The 21,317-nt window shown below is 38.6% G+C and overlaps 2 protein-coding genes and 1 long non-coding RNA gene across 3 annotated transcripts; 2 read left to right on the top strand and 1 right to left on the bottom strand.

Moving 5' to 3' along the window:
* Positions 1-71: 71 nt before the first annotated feature.
* On the top strand, positions 72-5,423 carry LOC145465560 (uncharacterized). Its single transcript, XR_014041642.1, has 3 exons — positions 72-2,692; positions 3,469-3,549; positions 4,171-5,423. It is a non-coding gene; the product is annotated as an uncharacterized LOC145465560 (long non-coding RNA).
* Positions 5,424-8,003: 2,580 nt separating this feature from the next.
* Positions 8,004-10,291, bottom strand: LOC145465290 (uncharacterized). The gene has a single exon (XM_081449064.1). It carries the CDS (start codon positions 10,280-10,282, stop codon positions 8,033-8,035), a length of 2,250 nt encoding a protein of 749 aa, XP_081305190.1. The 5' UTR covers positions 10,283-10,291; the 3' UTR covers positions 8,004-8,032.
* A 375-nt stretch (positions 10,292-10,666) lies between these two features.
* LOC145465289 (uncharacterized) lies at positions 10,667-20,903 on the top strand. The gene is made up of 2 exons (XM_081449063.1): positions 10,667-13,121; positions 17,528-20,903. The coding sequence occupies exon 1, from the start codon at positions 10,667-10,669 to the stop codon at positions 13,112-13,114; it is 2,448 nt and encodes an 815-aa protein (XP_081305189.1). The 3' UTR covers positions 13,115-13,121; positions 17,528-20,903.
* Positions 20,904-21,317: the final 414 nt, after the last annotated feature.

The following is a 21,317-nucleotide window of genomic DNA, read 5'->3' on the forward strand; positions in this document are numbered from 1 at the left end:
GCATTTTTCTTGCCATTGAAGAAAAGTAAATATGGATCGAATATACCGTGGGAAAATAAACGAGGAACCGATGAAGTGCCTTTCTTCTAAGACTTCTTTCTTTTTTTCTAGACACAATTGAAAACTTGAATAAGACGCTTGAAACAGAAGACTTGTTAAATATTTGTGTCGTCATAAACTAAAATGTTTACTAAAAAAGTGAAGAATGCTCCAGGATGGAGCATTCTGAGTGCCCCTGACATGCGCTGCCAAACGTTCTCAGTTTTCGAGATCAAAGTCAATATTGTCTTTGAGTGTCAAGATGGTTTTGCTGTCATTTCGTTTAAACTGCTTTCAGTAGAGTTAATGTTACAGCATACTCCGTCATTGGCTTACTGCACGATTAAAATACTCAGTTGTTTTGTAAGCTTTAGAAAAGTAACGCAACAGTTGTATGGCGTCTTAACATTCCTACCTTTAAATTTTAAAGCAATGCAACTGATCAAAAGCGCCTCACCATGGCACCACCTAGAATACCTTTTTAGCCTTTTACAGCCACACCTACAAGGATTCTGGCCACCGACAATGAATATCACAACACTTCTGTCAAAATTCCTCCATCTTCAATTTAAAGAGAACAAAGTAAGGAATCTGGTGCATTTGATTTAAGGGCACTCGGTTACCGAGCTACGGCAGCTATGCATGATCACGTGATTGACCTGTTTTAATTACTCACTGGTCACGATTGCTGTTTGTCTCTTTTTCCTTTAAATTGGACTTTACTCTTCAGCATATCTTTCCTCGTACTAATGCAAGCCTTGAAAGCGCTCAAAAAGATCTGCAAGCTTACTAAAATTTCGAAGCTCATAAGTTACTCTATATGTAATAAGCTTTTCGGCTTCTTCGCGCGCAAAACTCCGAGTTGGTCCTTTGTCAAACTTGAATTCTTGCCGAGAAAAGACGGCTGGATAAAGAATTGATTAAAAACTGATCAGTCAGACTTCATTCACTTGTCCATGCACTCAGCAGTGACTCGGGATATCTCACGCAGGCAGTTTCAGCTTCTCGTGTACCGTTGCAGGGTGTTTCCGGAGAAAAGCTCACACGGAGCGGGTAAAGGAACTGGTCTGGATCCAACAACTGAACATGAATCGAGAAAGAAACGTTTCATAGCGCAGCGCGACATGCCATGCCCTGTGTGTTTCACGTGCTCAAATCACTGTAGAAGCCAAGTTTAAGTGAATAAGCCGGCTATGAGATGATATCCTAGCGATCAAGGGAATAGTAATGGCCTCTCAATCCGACTGAGAACTTCCGATTGCGTAGGGAACAGTACGCCTTGAGCCCAGCATCTAACACACTGTCCAACACTGCAGTAAACAGTTGGAGATAGAAGTTGACAAGAGCCAGATGATGCTTGCTGACCTCAAGTTTATTACACATCAAGTGGATCGAGTATTTTTCAATTTAAACATCTTCACTTCGAAAAACAAAGTTGGCAGTAGGTGAAACTCACCATTTCGAAGTGTTTTCCGGTCCTCATTAATCATCTTCAGTTTTCTACTTAGTTTAATGAGGAATGACAGTAGTAAAACTGACTGAGACGGAAAGTTCTATTTAGTTCAGTTGAAGGAGTGGATGGCAAAGTGGCGTTGATCAGTCGTTTTCGTGATATTATAAGACTGCTACCTTTTGGCCGGCCTTTTTTGCTCCAAGCTTTCCTTCACATAATCTAAAATACCCACTTACTACAGGTAACCTGTATAGGCGCTGCACTGCCAGCAAATCTTTGAAAAAAGAAACGACTCTTGATTTTTGCGAGTTTGTTTTTCCTTTTTATTTATTTTAGTATTTATTTGTATTCGTATTTTCAGTATTTCTTTATTTTTTATTCTTTTTATTTATTCACAGGCACGTACACGCCAGACCGAATTAACTTTCCCTAAGAAAAAAAAATCTTGTCCATTAACCGCAAAGATCGCATTGTTCAAAGTGTGTAAATGACTGCACGATATGCATATTTTTACTTCAGTAACAGCACGCAACAAAAGTTTGGCTATGGGCGGATAAAAATCCAAAACACGACACAGCCTAAAATTAATTACTTCAAGGGATGAATCATAGCCTAGTCAGAAGAAAAGGCATAGCAAGAAATGGAGAACACTTTATTTTCTATGGGTGTCAAAACTGAGACCTGTAAAATTAGTTTTCTTTTTTTGGAATCTGAAAATGCGCACACGAAGAAAGACCGCCAGTTATGCAAGCTGAAAAATGTACATAATCCAATAAACTGGTCACGATCGCGAGACAGAACCACTTTTTCTACGGAAGTACGCGTAACAAGGATTATGATCGCACAGTAAGACTCCCGGATAAATGTACTGCGTGCGACCCAAGCCTAGACACCATGCCGGCGTATAATTCATCAGCTGGGGAAAAACCTCACACTGACTCACGAGAATCTCCACAGAGTGAGAAAAATCTGTCATTAAATCCCATACAGATTCATGGGTTTTTAACTGGCAAGGTGCAGAGATAAGAATTTGAATGCTGCGAGTATTAGGCGGGAGTTTCCCGTGCTCAAACATAAAGCCCATCAACCAGCTTATTAACAGCGCTCATCCGATCCGTCTCTCCTCTTGAACTTCTTCCAAGCCACTACCGATTTCCGCAGGAACAAGTCTGCGACTCTAAGTCGTTTGGTCGCTGAAAGGTTGGTTGTTTGCTTTGCTAATAGTCCTCTTGTAAATTAAAGTTATTCATAACAAACCGTACAGTTATTAAAACACTCTGTGTAATTATAGTTTAAGGGGTCAAACAAACCGAAATGATTAATTATTGGCACTCTGTGATGATGGGTTATGTCGGCGTTCTTAAACGATAAAATACATTGCCTGAGGCTAAGGTAAACTTAGTATCCCAAGTTCTAAAGGAGAGAAAATGTCATTATACCTCCCTCTTCTTATGCTCTAAGTACGACCTCCCTTAAGACTCACCCACTGTGCTTGTCCGTGATTGCCAAAAGTTTGAAGATGGCCGGATTAGTCTCTCAGTTTCTGTTGAACTTTTAAAAGTGCTTATTCGACTCTTAGCACGAAATCCAGGAGAAACTAAGCTCTCTCGTTAATTGTCTTGCCACACAAGGTCACGGAATGTAGAGCAACGTTCAAGATAAATACTAGAGATATCGATAATTAAATGACCGAGAGTGAGAATACGCGGTTTTATCACTTGATTTCAAGAGCCTCTTGGAGAGTTTCAGTAAACTTGGCAGGTTAAACAAAAACAATCGGAACATCGCACTGACGAACAAGAAGGTAATCGTTCAAAACAGATCAGAGTCTGCCACAGATAAACAGATGTACGCCTTGGTAGCAATTAATCTAGGACATGTGTGACTGAAAACAGTTGCCGTATACCTGTAATCGTGCATGTCTAGGGAGCTTTAGATAAAATCAGTTCTAGCTAATGACGATGAACACATTTCAGAATGAGACATACAGTGAAGTGATAATGAAGTGTGGGGCCTACAATGAAAGCCATAAAAAGGACAAGGACTTCAATTTTACCGTGAGTGTTTACTTTCTCCTTCTGACTAAGTTGGTTGGCCATTTGATTTACTGTAAGTATTAAAGGCTAGCCCAGCTGCATTTGTCTGTTGGTCAGTGAGATTTATATTTCACAGAAGTAGTATTTTTATTCCTGAGCATATGTATTCGATTTAGAGTACAGTAAAAACCTGCCTTTAAGAACCCACATTTTTTAGTATCAGCCTTGCTTCATTGTTATATCTATTGAAGTCTGGCCAAAATAGGTTCCTGTATTTTGGGTTAGTTATTGGCAGTTGGGGCTAAGTAGGTTCTTTAATTAGGTTCTTAATTTCTATGAAGGAGATGTAGTTGTTGATAACCAGAAAAATAAATAAACTTTGGTTTTCGATGGGTTTGGTCCTTAAATACAGACAAACAGTATATATTCGCAACTGTATTATGTATTTTCTTGTAATAGAAATTTGCAAACTCAAAGTCCTCTTTGGTTAAAATGTTCATTATAATTTAGCTGAAACCCACATATAGGAACCTGCTTGATCTTGCTTGGCTAAACAGGTTCTTATATTTTTGGGTATTAAAATGGTAAACTTCTGCCAGCAGGTTCTTAAACTAGGTTCTTACACGCGGGTTTTTGCTGTAGTGCTAGCTGGACAGTGTGAAGATACGTTTTCAGATGGTACAGTGACAACACTGCCGGGAACGTACTTTAAAGACTCCAAAGACCAAGAGAACATCCCTTGGATTGCGGTAACAAAAACTGGGATCTTGTACTACATGACTCTTCTACCGACAGACGAAAGGGAGAAGGGTCAAACATCAGTTCATTCCATTCAGAACAATTCCGTTATTATACTAAGTGCAGGCCAACCCCTTGAATTAAACCTGTCCTCATTAGGAATTAACAATCGGAAGGAGAACTTCCGCAAAACGGAATAAACAACAAAGGAATTATAACTGAAATAAGGAAGCTCAAAACGAGGAGTCAAATATTTTTAGACTAAAGGAAACGGTGTCATTGAGTAAAAGTACCGGTGTATAAATTTACGTTGTTCTGAATGATGAAAATATGAGAGAACTTCTGTCTTAAAAAATTCTCAAGTACTATCGGCTTCGGTTTCCAATCCTGAATATTGATCAATACAGAAATGACAAGACGGTAAATCTGCCAGTGACAGTATGAAAAGATATCAGCTTTTGTATTTTACATGAATTTTACCTTCATACTAATCGTTCATAATGAAAGTTTGCTTTAATAGATTGTTCTTGTAATTCTTTTCGTTGGAACATAGTTAGGAGGTTGGAACTGTGTTAACCGATCGGTTCCTAACTGTCTGCCGCATTGTTCAAGAACCCGGCTGTAAAAGGGAAATGAACTTGGTAAAAGACGGTGGTGAGGCTTGCTTGCCAGTTGTTCGCCAATCTTCAATTTCAACGCCACCACAATTATGCACACCTCTTACTAGCCACATCCTCTCGGACCCGATTTTTTTACCGTTTTCGTTTATGGCCCAAGCGCGAAGCGCGCGGGTTATACTGCAGAAACCAAAGGGGAAATACGAGGATCTGTAACTTACAGACGAACTTAGTACGATGTTTACATTAGCTCTATGTGTGTTTGAAGGGTTCAGGAACAGCGCACGTTGTAACTATAACAATAATTAGGGAAATTGTTTATTTCACCTTCCCCCATCAAAAGAATATTGCCAACTTAGATAAGATAGATAGATTTTGATCCCAGTATTCTTTTGAGGAAAATGCGAACTTGTACAAACATGAAATATCTCGTAAATCCAGGTTTAGTAACGGAAGGTTTTACTTCAAGTCTTATTGTAAAGAAATTTTACTAAGAATTAAAGAAATGTCCCAAAAAATTGAAACTGAATTGCCACTAGTTGCGACACTAATCTGTACAAAAACCTCTGTGAAGAGGAAGACTTTTGTTTGCTAGCCAAAAGGCTCACAGGCTTCTATTTTACAACTCACTCAAAAGTTAAATGTGTTGCATCATCTTTGCGACATTGAGTATGGCTCAAAGCAGGACCACATTATACTTAATATAATGACTGCAATATATTCATTATTAAAAACTGGATCGTTGGATAATGCAATTCGAGAGTTTTCATTGGCTTAGCCATCATGGGTTATGAACCATTTTACCATGCTCTACAAATATGTTAAGTGTATGCAGGATTTTTTCAGGCGTTTTTATTTTTATTTTAGTTAAGTTTTCTATATTTTGGGAGCGTTTTTAATAAAACAATTATTCCACTTGTGCTTGTTGGATATGAGATGATTATAGCCAACACATATCCAACGGGCACTCATGGAATAATTGTTCAGTAGTACTGCCATGGTAATTGTGTTGTGTTGTATTGAACCAAGTCACAAAAAAGTTTCTAAAGTACAGCAAAGTATTTGTCTTGATATAAACACATGTATCTCACAACAAATGATCTCATATTACTGAATGAAACATTACAGAAATAAAAGAGCTATCAGTTGCAATGACACTCAGATGGGTGCTCTTACAGTTGTAAATCAGTGATACAAGAAACTAACAAAACTGTTAAAGGTTTCAGGCTATATCAAGATGCTTTTGTACTTTTGGATAGTTATAATAATGTGACTAATCCATCAGTATCTCTATTTCAAATTTACATAAATATATGTAGCATTGTGTTAAAAAACATAAATCTTATCACTAAACAAGTCAGTATAAACATTCAAAAGCATACTCTTCTTAAATTATGCAGGCCTTAAGCTGTATAACAATAATTGTGCTGTGTATGATAACAAATAGCATAAGTCAGAAAAAAAAAATCATGACTAGTCACTATTTTAAATAATTCCAGCTCTGAATAAACTGCAACAAATAATTCTTCAGAAATGTTTTCACACAGCTGTATCTTTCCAATGTTGAACAAACAAATTGATTGTTTGTTCTTAGACTTTTTAGGACCTTGATCAATGGAATCAAACATCGAAAGCCACCTTTAAATTGGTTGCAAGTTAGGCTTTGATAATGACAGTGCCTGGAAAATAAGGAATAAATTTCTGCACTAGTACAGTATACCCAAAAGGTATAATGTCAATTTTCAGTGATATAAAAATAATGTATGGACGGTATGTCAAAGAATGTGAGAACTTCAAATGATTGGTACTAGATTAATATTACCTACCATTTACCATCATAATTGGTTTCTTCTAAAGCCAGCTCAGCTCAGCTGGCTGTCCAAGAGTTTCCCTGGCAGCCCTCTGGCAGAGATGTCTAGAGATACTTTTATACATGTATAAGAAACTTAATGATTTATTACCTGTTTTTACATATTTGTCTGCCTTTTTATAGCTTTGCCTCTTGTGTAAAACACTAACACCCTGAAATTTAGGCAACTATCTGCAGAGCTGTCAGAAAGGGCCGTAACCTCTAGCCGAGTGTTTTTGATGGACCTTTGATGTTACAGGTGAACTTGCCTGCAGTTGATACAATTCACTCAAAAGGTAACAATTCTGTCATGGATGTGAAGATTAAGGCTACAGTGGACTCAAAACTTAATGACAGCTTTGTATCTGTGATGAAAATCTTTCAAGGATCTCCAGGGATTCTTAACGATCTTCAATTTAAGTAGCTGTTTGCTGCTTGAGCTCAACAGAAGTGCCATATACGTTTGTGGTTATTATATGAAGACAAGAACAACATATGTAACCAGCAGAAAATGGGAAGAGAGATAAAAGTTGTATTTAATATAGGTTGCTATTGACAAAAGCCATCATTACATTAAATGTGCTCCCTTGGGAAAATAAAACAGCTCCGAACTACAATGTTTGGCTTTCTGTGTGAGATGTTTGTGGCAATTTATGTTGCATCAGGTGTAAAACCTTAATGACTGTGGTACCTACATGATGATGTCCAACAATGAAAATACTTGTAAAGTAACTTTTAAAATTGCACATGAAAGCCAGCTATGAATCACAGAAATAAAGAGCCAGTATCATTCTAAACATAGATTAGCACAAAATGCTAAGGATGAGAGCTTTTGAGGGAATGATGACGTGTATTAGTTTAGTCCCTCTTCAACATCCAGGACTTGAAAAAAAATTGAATCCCAGCTTGCCCTTTGGACAATTAACTCTCAAATTTTGGTTGCCCTATCTGGGCAAGTCTTAGTTTAAGATTTTTTCCTGCAGGAAAATCTGCTTGTCTTGGACGACCAGATGACACCTTTTTAGAGTCCTGATTACATGTAAAGGTAGACACATTCATATTAATTTTTAGGAGAAAAGATCAATCCCAACCCTTTTATTAATCACCAACTATGCATGTCACTAATGCCTAAATGGCACTATATATGGCATCCTCGTCTCGCAGAGGCGATGGTCAGCGCGTCACTGTCGACAGGCTCTTAAGTGACTCAAGAGCCCGATTCTTAAATGGCACTAGCACCAAATTAATATTTAACTCCATACCTATCAATACAAATAATGTAATATGAATTCAACATACCTCAAGGCCTCATTAGGATATGGCACTTTTGTTTGTGATCAGCTTTCCAGTCCTTCTTCTGGCACTGGGGGGAACAGTAGACAACAGCTTTGCATGCACTGCACTTTTTCAAAGTGACACCTTCTTTGACCATTTGTTTACAAAATGCACAGCAATGAGTCTCAAACTCGGCACTTTCTTTCCATGAAATTTCCTTAAAGTACATCACTAGCTTAACCTTCAGCATGGTGTACATCTCACAGCAGGCAAACTGGCATAAACATGCAAGTCTGGGGCAATTGGCAAACTCCTTCAAGTTATCAGGGTCCATGATTTTCTCGTACATATACATATCACAGCTTAAAATTATGTCGTTAATCAGCTGTCCTGAAGTGTCCATGATCAGCCCTTCACTTAAAGTGACAGTTCCTTGTGGAGAACAACTCAGAAATGAAACAGGATTGTGTCCACTTGACAATAAATCAATAACATGGTCTTGAAATTTGGCCAAGTCCTTGCATGTACACTCTTTCTTGGGACGTGCTTGTGAGGAGCTGAGGTCTTCATTAATACACTGGGCAACTCCCTTCCTTGAATAGTTGTAATAAACTTTCTTTGTTGCAGCAAGGAGATCATTGAAACTTACAGTAGGTGCTTTCTTCTTCTTCTCAGTAGGTGTCATGGTTTTCCATTTAAAGAGAAAATGGCTAGCAACTGAAGGGGCAATGGCCCTTGCCAGCATGACAGAACTTAGCTGGTGCAGAGAGGCTTCATTGTCACAGAGGCTTGAGTACTGAGGCAGTTCTTCAATTTTTTTGATTTTTTGGACAACCTGAGTCTTGAAAGCCTCCTTAAAGAGCTGTCCAACCTCACTGATGTCCTTTTCTGAAAGCTTTGTGTGGCAATACTTGGCCATCATCTCTTCCAAGATAGCAGCACAGGATTCTACCCAATCATAGGGATCAAAATTGTCACAGTCAATTGCATCGACAAACTTAATCACTGCTTCTTCAATGAGGGATTCTGTCATGGGGAGAGTTGGTTTGTTCTTCCAGTACAATCTCACAAATGAGTGCTGTAAAAAGACCTCCAGACTCCCTTTAAGATTATACTCAAGGCAAGTTTTCAACTCTTCTTTACTTTTAACATTCCTTACCACGGCAAGGGCTGCTATAAGAGATTTTCTGGTGTTTTCTGTTCCAATTTTTCCTTTTCCTTTTTTATCCACACATGGTAAAGTGCAAGTTCCAAGGAGGCACTCCTTATAATCTCCATCTTTTGATGCCGATGTATGACAAGTTTCAGACACACAGCCCTCTGGCAGCTGCCAATTAACTTTGTTGGATTGTTCTTCACACTGTCCCATCTTTGCCAACTTGATCTGCGTCAAGCTCAGAAAGAGGTCCACAGCTGGGATCCTTGAACTAAGCATTCTTCCTGCATTCTGATCAACGCGAATTTTTTTCGCTGAGTCAAGCATAGTGATGCCCATCTCCAGATCACCTTTCCAGGTGTACCACAGAGCCTGGTGCTGAGACATACCACAAAGTCTGTCAAAATTTACCGGATTGCTTAGCTTTTCAAGCGTTTTCTTCTTCCACGTCGACATTTCGCTCCTTTGTTTGCTGGCTGCACTCATGAAATCAATCATGCTATCGCCACTGAGGAGGAGTTTTCCAGATTCGGGAAATGTTATAGGGACAGGGGGTAAGGAACACTCTAGATGCTCTAATTCTGACCTCTCCATCCACCATGCATTTAACTCGGGGCGGTGAAGGTCAAAATGCGTGAAAGGTTTCTTCACTTGACTTCCTCCTTTAGCCATGATAAATTCTTCTTCGTCAGTGTAGCTGCATAACTGGGAAACGCGCTCGAAAAATTCAAAACTGCGTTTCACTTCCCTGTTAACGAAAAGGTCAACAATTCCTCTAGCTTTCGCCTTTTCGTAGCAAGAAACGACCAAAAGCTTCGCTGCCTCTTCGATGGGAGCTGGTTGAAATATTGCTTTTCCTGCAGCCATACTGAAATTACGTTGAAGTATTGGAACTAACTCATGTTCTCGTAACTTTTCCATGAAGAAGCCATCACGAATTTCACCTCCAACGTAGCACAGAATATTGACGAGGTCATATGTCAACGTTGAAGATTTTTCTCCTCTGTTGAAGATTCCACAAACAGAGAAATTGCCTCTCCCGTCCACATTTGACACATAAGCTACACCATGCTTAGTTTTGGACAGAGTTTTAGAATTGAATTTTATACCGTGAGCCATTTTGAAAGTTTTCACTCTTCTTCAAAATTTCGCGCTGGCCGTTCCCAACCTCCGTGTCACCGCCAGGGCTTTCGCGCCAAAATCTTGAATATTCCTGCGCAAAGAGCATGATGGCCCGGACACCCTGTTGATACTTAGTAGGGTCTAGAAGGGAGCAAGCGAAAGGAAAGGATATACGAATAGAAAGGATGAAGGAATTATCAGCTGGTTATATAAACAATCTTAACTTATTTTAAACATGTTGACTTACACTTAGGGAAGTGTCTGGTCGTGAATATTGCTCTATCCGATATAGCTGTCTCACGTACCCCCACTAGTGAAGTTTGGCGGGAATTGATACTCACGTGGTACGCCAGGCACGCGTTCACGGAAAGTGACAGCAAGATGGCTTCCCGGCCGGACGGCTACGAGTCCGGGCATTATTCATCCCCAGAATTTACCACCGAAACTTTGTTCAAGTACAAGTATGGTGTGGCATGCGTATCGAATGTTGACGGAAGAGGGAATGTGTCTATATACGCCATGATTAGAAGACAGCGGAAAAATTCCAAACCCATTTTCGACTACGCGAACATCTTGATTTACGTCGGCGGTGAGATAAGAGACGGGTTCTGCAACGCAAACTTAAAGGAAGGCGAAGCTCTTCGTTTTATGCAGACGCACATCGAACTTTCAAGAGGAAGAACCATCAGAATGATTTCTGTTCCCGTCGAAGAAGTTTCAGCGATGTTCGTGCTGCCGCTACAGAAGAAAGCTATGGAGAGGGGCCTGGGCTTCCCTGACCCTAACACAGCGAGCGCATTTGAGTATTTCAAACAAGTCGCCAAGAACTGCCCCTATCAAACTGTGGAGGAATTCTTTGATGCTAAACTTGGAAAAGGTCCCCGAAAGCCTGATCGAACCAAGTTCAGTGGTCACAGAGGAGAACTAGAAGCATGGTGGCTGGAAAGGTCGGAGCTGTTGTATCATGACTGCCCTCTTCCACCTCGCCCACCCACCCTTAACATGACTAATCTGGGTGCTATGATGGAAGAGGCAAGCTTCATGTCCGGGCTCATGCAACAGGCCAGCCAGTGGAGTAGAAACCAGGAGGAGACTGAATCGTGGAAGAAAGTTGCAGTTCAGAAGTTTACCAACCCCCTGAACTACGAGAGATTTAGTGGAATGGCTAAGGTTCAAGCCCTATGGTACATTTGGATGGGTGATCCTGGAAGAGCTGTGGTTATGGTGGAAGCTTGGCAGGGGTTTGAAAGAGACAAGACAGCAGGAAAAGTTCTTGATGAAGACAATGTCGTGGTTGAAGTCATCTTGGATTCAACTCTTAGCAATCTCTCGGGTAGAGGGATGTGCATTGGTCAGAGCACAATTGATGCAAGATTGACACCAAAGAGCCAGTGTGACACTTGCTTGAGTCCTGCATCTTCAGGAAAGAAACGCCAAGGTCTAAATGTGTTGACTTGTCTTGACAAAGAGGCCAATGGCGAGTTTGGACATAAAGGTGTTCGTGTGAACGTGGCAAAATTGCTCTATGCAGTCTACAAATTTGGCGTCAACAAAGATTTTGAGACATCTGCTAGCCACTGCTTCAGAGAAGCTCTCCACACCTTTCTAGAGCATTCCTTTACTGTCCTGTATTGGAGAATCAAACCCACAAACCCCATGACGGCAGCAACGGAGACTGAAGCAGTTCCACGGTTCATTGAATTACTGAATGTCAACAAAAAACTTGATGTGAATGAATGGGTGAATTCCTGTACCACTGTGTTGGGAGAAGCCCTTGTAAAGCATTGTAGCAGCAAACTCGGTCAAGGAGATGTAAAGAAGCTGTGTGAATTGTTTCGCTCAAAGATGAATAAGATTTTAACAGAGTTCAAGAAGCTGGTTAAAGATGAGGCAAAATCAACACCATCCGAAGAACTCACAGAGAAAGATGTGAGCATGGATCTCTTGAGGAAAACTGTTGCTCCTACCATGGCTCAGCAATTCAAGCGTAAATGGAGGCTCCTGTCAAATGCAAAAAGAAAGAAAATGTTGACAACAGACAAGAAGTGTCTCTTTGAAGCTTGCTGTGAGACTTTCAAGCAAATGGAGATGATTGATGAAAATAATGGAGGGGAAAGCACATCGGAGCAAGAGATGTCTAATGGCAAGGAAAGTGAGGTCAGTGCAACCCTGAGCTATGATGAAGAATGTTTTGAGTCCCAGGAGGTGACTAACTGTGAGGAAACCAAATCAAGCATCCCAGTCACCCAGAGTAAATTATCAAAGGAATCTGAGAATGACATTGAAATAGAAACCCATTTTCCTGCAAAGTGCAGTGGTGATTCTTGCCCATGTACAGATAGTCACAAGTTTTGGCAGCATTTGGTTGGCGTTTTGTCTGGTGATAAGAATCCTATCCCTTTCTACAAGTGCCTTCCTAATGGAGAAATAATGCTGAAAGGAAATCTTTTCCAGGATCAGGAGGGTAATTTCTTTGATGACATCATTGTCCTAAATGAAGAGTTCATATCTGGAACCATCATGCCAATTGAAGACGAGATCTTTTCCGAATGCCTCAGACTCTCCTTACTTTGTAAGATGGCATGTCACCGGATAGTTCCAATGCTGCTGATGAGCATTATCCATGAGTTTGCTGAGTTAGAGAAGAAAGACAACATCCGATTTGAATGCCAGCCCTGCCAAGGTTGCGGCCAGCTTGAGAGTCAGCCAGGTGACTTCAAGAGATGTGGTGGATGTAAAAGTGTTTACTACTGTGGGAAGAAATGTCAAGCTCAAGATTGGAAAGCTGGGCACAAACAGAAATGTCAGGCACCAGGCAAGGACAAGTAAAGTACAGGTAAGTTGCCAACTGACATTAATCTAGGATAAACAGTTAACCAAGGCTTTTTATAATACAGCTCACTTGCTGGTCCTGTCTAACTCCTATTGAGCCACCATGGTATATTTAACAATCATTCCACAATCATGTGTTGGATATGAGAAGACAGATAACCAACAAAGTACCTAGCACCAAGTTGGCTATTATCATTTCATATCCTACAAGTGCAAGTAGAATAATTATTGTTTCATTAATAACACCTCCAAAATATAGAAAACTAAACTAAAAATAAAAATGCTCCGAAAAAAATATGCATACTTTTACCATATATGTAGAGTATGGTATAAATTGCATACACTTAATTACTGGTCTGGAGGGAAACAGTTAGTTTTGTTCACTTGAGATTCTAACTGTTTCCCAAGGGACCAGTAATAAAGTGTTTTGTTATGTAGGTGGAGTTAAGTAATGAGGTACAAAATGTAAGGAGAAGTCAAAGTAACCTATGGTTAATGGGGGAGCACATTCATTGTTGTTTGCCGGGGTTTAGCCATTGCCGTGTGGCCATAAATCAACCAATAAGAACGCGAGTTAGAGGCAACTTAAGGTGGCTCCCTATAGTTTTACGATCACATGAGCGCTGAGGAAGTAATCTGTGCACACTCAAAGGAAAACATCAGTGGTTTTCGATATTTTATTACGTCAACATGAGCACAAAAAGCAAAACTGACAGTGAATTTTCTCACGTTTCCTTTGGTGAAATTCCGTAAAATTTGGCAGATTGGTAGTAAATATTTTACTTTAGTCAGAGCTCATTTTTCAGGGAAATCTATAAGACCAGATTTTTTGCAGCGGTAAAAGACATAAATCTGAAAATATCAAAAAAGCTGCCTTTACAAACCCTACTTTTTTCGTGTTTAAAATTCGGATCCCGCTGGAAGCAATGTGGTGTAAAAATTTTGGAAGATTTCACCAAAGGGAATTCACGAAAATCACAAATAAAGCCATAAAAACAGTAAAAAACACATTTGTTTGGGCATTTATAATTTAAGACTAAATCCCAAAATTTTAACAGAGATGGTAGCAAAACACTAGTTGATCATTACTTATTACATGTAATAAGTCTGAGAAGACTAGGTGTGAAAGCGAATGCAAAAACATCATTCAAAACATAACACTTGCAGGCGCAATGTCATAAATGATTACCTATGGAGCCACCTTAACTCCAGCTATATCACAATTGCTCTTATTAAAAACTGCATCATTGGATAATGCAATTTGAGAGTTTTTATTGGCTGAGCCATTATACCACACTCTACAAATATGGTAAGCCTAAGAGTGACTTTTGGGACATTTTTATTTTAGTCTAGTTATGTATATTTTGGGAGTGTTTTTAATAAAGCAATATTACTCCACTCGCACTTGTTGGATATGAGATAGTTATAGCCAACTTGGTGCTATGCGCCTCATTGGCTATCTATCACCTCATATCCGACATGTGCTCATGGAATACTTTATTACATGAAATTTTCACGACACGTTTATTTCGCGATTTTGCGGTGCGCATATTTCGTGACACTTAAATTCTGTGATTTTGCGAAAATTTTGTATTTTGAATCACTTTAACTTCGCGTTTTTGAGTAACACGTATTTATTTCCATAGCAATGTTACTTCAACATGTCCTTGAATTTAGTAAACCGATGTTATCAAAGGTACAGTAACGTCAAAATTAACAAAAACACAACGGTGGAACTATGTGTCAACAGTAACATAATATGAGTCACTTAATTTTCGCATCATGTTATGTTTGCGACACTTATTTTTTGGGTCACTTAAATTCACAAAATTATCATGTCGCGAAAATTTCATGTAATAAGGTAATTGTTAAATATACCATGATGGCTAAGCTAATGAAAAGTCTTGAATTGTGTTATACAGTGATCAAGTTCTTAATTGTAAATACTAAGCATTGTAAAAACTTTGTAGTCAATCACAAATATAATCTTTTTTTGTGCACAAGTTGTTGCTGCTATGTTATAAATGAATTGGTTCGTGCTTGTAGTTGTGCATATATTGAGTTATGGATAGAAGTTTATTAATTGAATTGCTAATGTGGATTTTGAGATTTACAAAAGTATGAAGTTGTAAGAGTCATTCCTTATAACCTGCATGTGCAAATCGAACTCTTGTATCTGATTTCATGAATCCTGGATATGCCTAATAATGGGTGATTCCAGAAAATATCTATACCCTGCCACGGGCAGCTTGAGCATTTTAACCCCCCTTGCCTTCAGAAGTTCCAAAATGCTCATACCCCCCATGCCCTCCGAATTCCAAAATCGTTAACCCCTGCTCCCCTCTGGAATTTCCAGTTTTTTTTCCAGACCCTTTGGAATTCCTGTTTGACTGCTGAAAACCTCTAAGGAACAGGAAATTTGCGCTTTTTCCCGTCTCCAAGAAAATTCTGCTCACAATTTTCGGTCAAGCAAAAGGCAACTCAAGTTTGTCAACATTTTGATACAGTACACCACAGCTGTCCCTTCTGAGTGTTATCTTGAAGTTGCTTACCACCAAATAAAACTTTTTGTTTTCCGTTAGCTTCATATTTTCAGGAGAGCATATCATATTGATACCAGTGGAAGACAAAAGTACAGTTCATGATGTGCTGGCTGTCACCCGCCAAATTGAAAATTTCATTTATTGAGTAACTACTGACCACCAGTAATGCAGCCTACAAATCTGTCAGGCGTTCCATTTAGTAATGTGAAACTGGTGCAAATTTTTCGAACCCAACAAGATCGTTGATCGACAATTTTAGATCAGAAAGAAACACAGACTTCTTTTATATTTTATTAATCTATCGACTTATTCATCAACTTTAAAGGTCAAATGAACCAAAATTTAGACATCTTTTCTTCAGCCATTTTATATCGACAAAATGTTAAAAAAGGAAACTTATGTGGAAATTTTTCTTTCTGAGCTGTGAAAAGGAGTAAAAAAGTTAAAAGTATGAAGAAAGTCAATGGCTTCACGAAAATGTTTCCAAAATGACTGTGCACTTTATTGGAGGAATGGAACTGAGACTTTGCTTTGTGATGACACTGTTGTCTTGAACATTGTTGCGTTTCAGCGTCAGTGAGTCTTTCGTGGGGAAGGTTTTGGATCTAAATACAAACCTTATTTTACTTGGGAAATGGCTGAGGAGTTCACCCACTGTTTGGCGGGCATTATTCGCTTATTTTTCGTTATTTTTTGTCCAATTGCTGGCTTGCAACATTCCATAGTGAAGTTAAAATTGTCGGTATCGCATCTTTCTTGACTACAAGTTGATGAAGCTTGAAAGAGGGTCCCAACAAATTCCTTACTACAAGATTTTGTTTGAAGCTGTCTTACACAAATGCGCAAATGCTTCGAGGGCATGAAGCATTCTCTCTTCATTTTTATAAGCCATTCTCTTTTAAGTTTTGGTGGTGAAGTTCATTGTGAACTTGAAACCAAAACAGTTTCAAATTTCCCGTATTTCTTGAGCTCACCAACAGTGACGTCACAAGTTTTATTTCCAACAATTATCCAACAATTTTCCCGACCGCTCTATGATTATGAAGGATAAAAAACAGTGATTTTAACATTCCAATGTCTCCCCAATGCTTCATCCAATTCGTTTGAAACTTCAGAATATGTTTATTTTATACTTAAATGAGCACATTGAACTCAAATGAAAAAAAAATGCCTAAATTTTGGTTCATTTGACCTTTAAGGCCTCTTCGATGTGGAGCTCGCTGCACAACCCATCCACTCACTCATCCACGTGAATGCTAACACCTGCCTGATTGATCTTTATTCTGCTTCCATGGTCGGTTCGTGCTTGACTTAAAAAAACTAGAAAAGTTAACAGATCAGCGATTTCAAGCTAAGATTTCGCTGTCTTCCCCCTCTGGAAATTCAGAGCTGAAACCCTCCCCCCATGCGTTTCGAATTCCAAACTGCGTAATCCCCATAACCTGCGTAACCCCCTCCGTAATGTTCAGAATTCCAGTCCAAGAAACCGCCCTTCTCCCTCGGAATTCGGAGATGCCACCCGTGGTAGGGTATGGATATTTTCTGGAATCGCCCAATTTATACTAATTCACCGAGTTACATTTTGGTACATTCACCTAAGTCTCTGTGTCAGAAAAAAAAACTTTGCAACATAGCTCTTCTTTTCCTTGCTTAAGAGTCTTGCGATATTTTTTCCACTAACAGCATAGTGTGGGTGAAATATTTTAGCCTTTAAAAGTTTGGTCACTAGCATTGTCATCTATCTGTAAAGCTTTGCAGGATGAGCGTTAGGCCTTGATCCCTATCCTGATAAAACTGGCCATGAATGAGGTTTGGGGTTTTTGTACTAAAGTGTTGTTTTATTGTTTTTCTGTTCATAACGATGAAGTATTCCACTGGAAGATTTTCCAAGCTACACTGGACTAGAGAGGTTATTATCATTACTCAGAGAGACAGAGTAATGCTGTTAAGCTATTATGAACACTTTAAGGTTTCGACATACTTTTCTAATAGTCCTAGTTGACTTTTTATTTTAGATACTTTTTGTAATCAGTTTACTCTGGATAATGTTTTATTATTACCTGACCCCATTTGATTATTTAGAATAATAACACGTGTAACACTGATGCTGATTACATGCTTAATGCTAGAGTAGGTAAAACTCTCCTTCAGAGCATTGGAAAGATTCCACAAGACCACAGGGAGCACACAATCTTGTTGAGAAGAAAGAGAGTAAATAAAGGAATGAAGAGAACCATTTCGCTCTGCAAAAATTTTTTCGTTTACATATAACATTGACAAGGGAGGCAACTCTTTGACCAAACATTTTGAATGCAATCCAAATATTTGCTTGAATCTCTCAATTTCTTTGCTTCCATGAAACCAAACAAACACAAAACGAAGTTGAAAGATTTTTCTACAACTTGGCTGAATTTGTTTTCTAATACTTTAACGACAGTCAGAGAATTTAAGTGTCTTTAGCAAAATTTTTTCTCAAATCGCTTTTCACAACATGATCGTACCGTTGAACCGGTACCAATCACGTCATCCAGCTCGAGCTCCCCTCCCTCTCCCACACATGCTTTTTTGACAAGACAAATCTTTACAAACCCCTCCCCTGGTTCACAGTTTTTCTTGGGTGTCTGGAGTCACCCGATCTCTGCACAGAAATGAAATGACATGAGTTAATACCTGAAGCGTTTTTAGCGAGATTCTGTGTTTAAAATTGGGAGCTGAGAAAGGACTTTAAAAATTTGTCATGTCAAAAAAGCACTTGTGGGAGAGGGAAGGGAGCTTGAGTGCATTTTGGATGAAGTGACTGGTACCGTTCCAACGGTTTGATCATGTTGCAAAACGTTTTTTGAGAAAAAACTTTGCTTAAGACGCTAAAATTATCTGACTGTCGAGAAAGTATGCGAAAACAAATTTGGCCGAGTCGTAGAAAAATCTTTCAACTTCGTTTTGTGTTTGTTTGGTTTCATGGAAGCAAAGAAATTTAGAGATTCAAGCGCATATTTGGATTGCGTTCAAAATGTTTGGGCAAAGAGTTGCCTCCCTTGTCAATGTTATATAAACCAAAAAACATTTGCGGTGCACAAAAAGGCCTAAGTAAGAGTTTAGCACTACTATGTTATGCAGGACTTGTGGGTAGCAGTGTTGCCTATAAGGTTGCATAAGAAATAACAAGAGGAGACAAAGGCTAACTATTCGTTCTCTTCATTCCTTTATTTACTCTCTTCCTATTCAACAAGATTGTGTGCTTCCTGTGTTTTAAAATGTTATAGCAGATCTTGGGCTTTTGGTATTATTCAGAGATTATATCAAGATGTTATGTTGTTGCTATTTGGCGCCTGAATTGACGTAATTTTTTCAGGGTACCTCAAAAATTAGAAGTATATTTCGTAAAAGAAAGAAGCTTTTTTCCAAGTTATTGTTTAGCAACAAAAACTTTTGTGTTTGGAAATAGTTGTGCATCATTGCCTGTCAGTTTTTACAAACCCCTTATATCCTCAGTGATTGCTGATGAACCTGTGTTTATAGAGCACCTAACCCCCCAAGTATTTATTTGATAAAACAAAACTTCTTGTTATCCAAAGCATTTCTGCAAAAAAATTAGCATTTGGTTGAATCCTCCATACTATGCCCTTTTGAAGTGCACTTGAATTATTCCGTGTCTGGCTTTAGGGAGTCTGGGGCGGGAGATGCTGATCCCCTAGTCAGCTCTCTGTATTTGCTTGAGAAAATGGAAACCAAACTAATCCTTGTAATATATTCTGAGACTAAAATGTCTAAATTTTGATTTGCCCCCAAATTCCCAACTTTGCTTGTTCTAAAATATTGTTCAACAGTCTAATAACCATTGGATATTTTAGAGTCTTGAAGTGGAAGGTACAGTTTTTTTTTTTTTTAATTTTCAATTGACTGCACTTTTTTTTAAGACAAATATAGAATATGTCAGGCTTAAATATGCTTGCCTTGAACATTTTTGGCCAAAATTTGCATCAAGGATGCAAGTGCCTAGTTTCGTGTAGGGGAAAACCTGTGTAAATGTTAAATAAGAGAGGAGTTGGGCATTTGTTTTTGTTGGGTATAGGGATATTTCATACATTGTCATAGCATTACAAGGTAAATATTTCCTTGGCAACAACAGAGCAGATAACAGTTGTTTATAAGATTAATTTTAGAGATCTATGTTTTAGGCCTATATTCATATGATCACCTGGTAATCACTAAGACGGTTTTACGAAGTTAGGAAATCAAACCCAGATAATTTAGTGACAGGTATCATCAGCTATTTCATTTCAATATACAGGTGTCAAATGGTAGCACATGTGTTACAGCAGTATATAGCACAGCTGTTTCACTTACTAGTCACAACTCTCACATGTGTTCTTGGTTACGGTTTCAACTGAGAACAATGCAGTGCTTGCTCCAGTTTTATTTGCATCCAAGAGGATGACAACAAAAGATATCTGAAGAGATTAGTTGCACATGTGGCAATTTAGTAATTACTAACAATTGCTGGTAATCATACACTGTCAGATTCCAGCATCAACAATATCTCATGGTACCTAAAAAACAAATGCCTTATATATAGTAACATTTATCATATTTGATGAACTGAGAAATTTAGATGTTAAAGTTGTTATGATAACATTATATGATGAGTAGAGATTTTTGAAAATAATACCAAGGCTGGAAGTGGATAATACCGGTAGTAGTGTTATTGTTCCAGACAGCTGGAGTTAATCTTGGCTCAATTTCCACCGCTTTGTTGATTCCGGTCTAGATTACTTCAAGGGAGGAGCGCGGGCTCCTTTGCTGAACAGCAGGTGGTAATCAAGCTTAGAGTTGATCCATTCCATTTAATCTTCATTGTAAAAATTTCACTCTGCATTTCATTCTACCTTAAAAGACAAGATTTTGTTACAACCATTTATCTTTTATTATTTCAAGTATATTACAGTTGAACCTTATTAATCTAACCACCAGTGGAGCACCAAAATTTGGTTGTATTATGGCTGACCGAAGTTCTCTTTGAATCAAGAGAAAATGGCTGAAATGATGGGGCTGTTATAAGAGGGGTTCTGCTGTATAAATATGATTTGTCTTTTAAATGAAATTGTTTCATCTCCAGCCTCTGACAGTGTTCTATAAATTATTATTATCAAAGTTATTAAGTTCATCAAAAAATTAATATGTTTCTTATAAAGTTGTTACTTGAAAGTTCATGTTATTAATAAAATGTGAAAACGTTTAGTTCAGTATTGTCTGTAGACTTGTTGAAGGGTGTGAATTACCTTTCTTGGATGAGAAACTTGGCTGGAGTGGAGCTGCTTTGGTCTAAAACCCTGACCCTGTTTAGGACAAAAGCCATTCATTCCATTACCCTGTATACTTGGTTATCCTGGACTGGGTTGTTCAAAGCACGATTAAGCTAACCCAGGATTAGCAAAAATTTTGATTTCTGTTTTGTAACTTTTCAGTGAGGTTTTCTGGTTTTAATGTTCGTCCTTCAGTTTTGAGCTTGACTAAGCTCAAACTACACAAAACATGAGCAATAAAGGCATTTTTAGGCAAGAAAAATTAATAGTTTGGTTAACTTTTAATCCAGGGTTAGCGTAATCTGGCTTTCGAACAACCTGACCCAGACTTCTTGTTGCAATACCTCACAGTAA

This window comes from Orbicella franksi, chromosome 13 (genome assembly GCF_964199315.1).
Source record: "Orbicella franksi chromosome 13, jaOrbFran1.1, whole genome shotgun sequence".
NCBI lineage: Eukaryota > Metazoa > Cnidaria > Anthozoa > Scleractinia > Merulinidae > Orbicella > Orbicella franksi.

Bases quoted from the DNA above. Each gene is read 5' to 3' on its own strand.
- LOC145465289 (XM_081449063.1), top strand. From the start codon at position 10,667: ATGGCTTCCCGGCCGGACGGCTACGAGTCCGGGCATTATTCATCCCCA.
- LOC145465290 (XM_081449064.1), bottom strand. From the start codon at position 10,282: ATGGCTCACGGTATAAAATTCAATTCTAAAACTCTGTCCAAAACTAAG.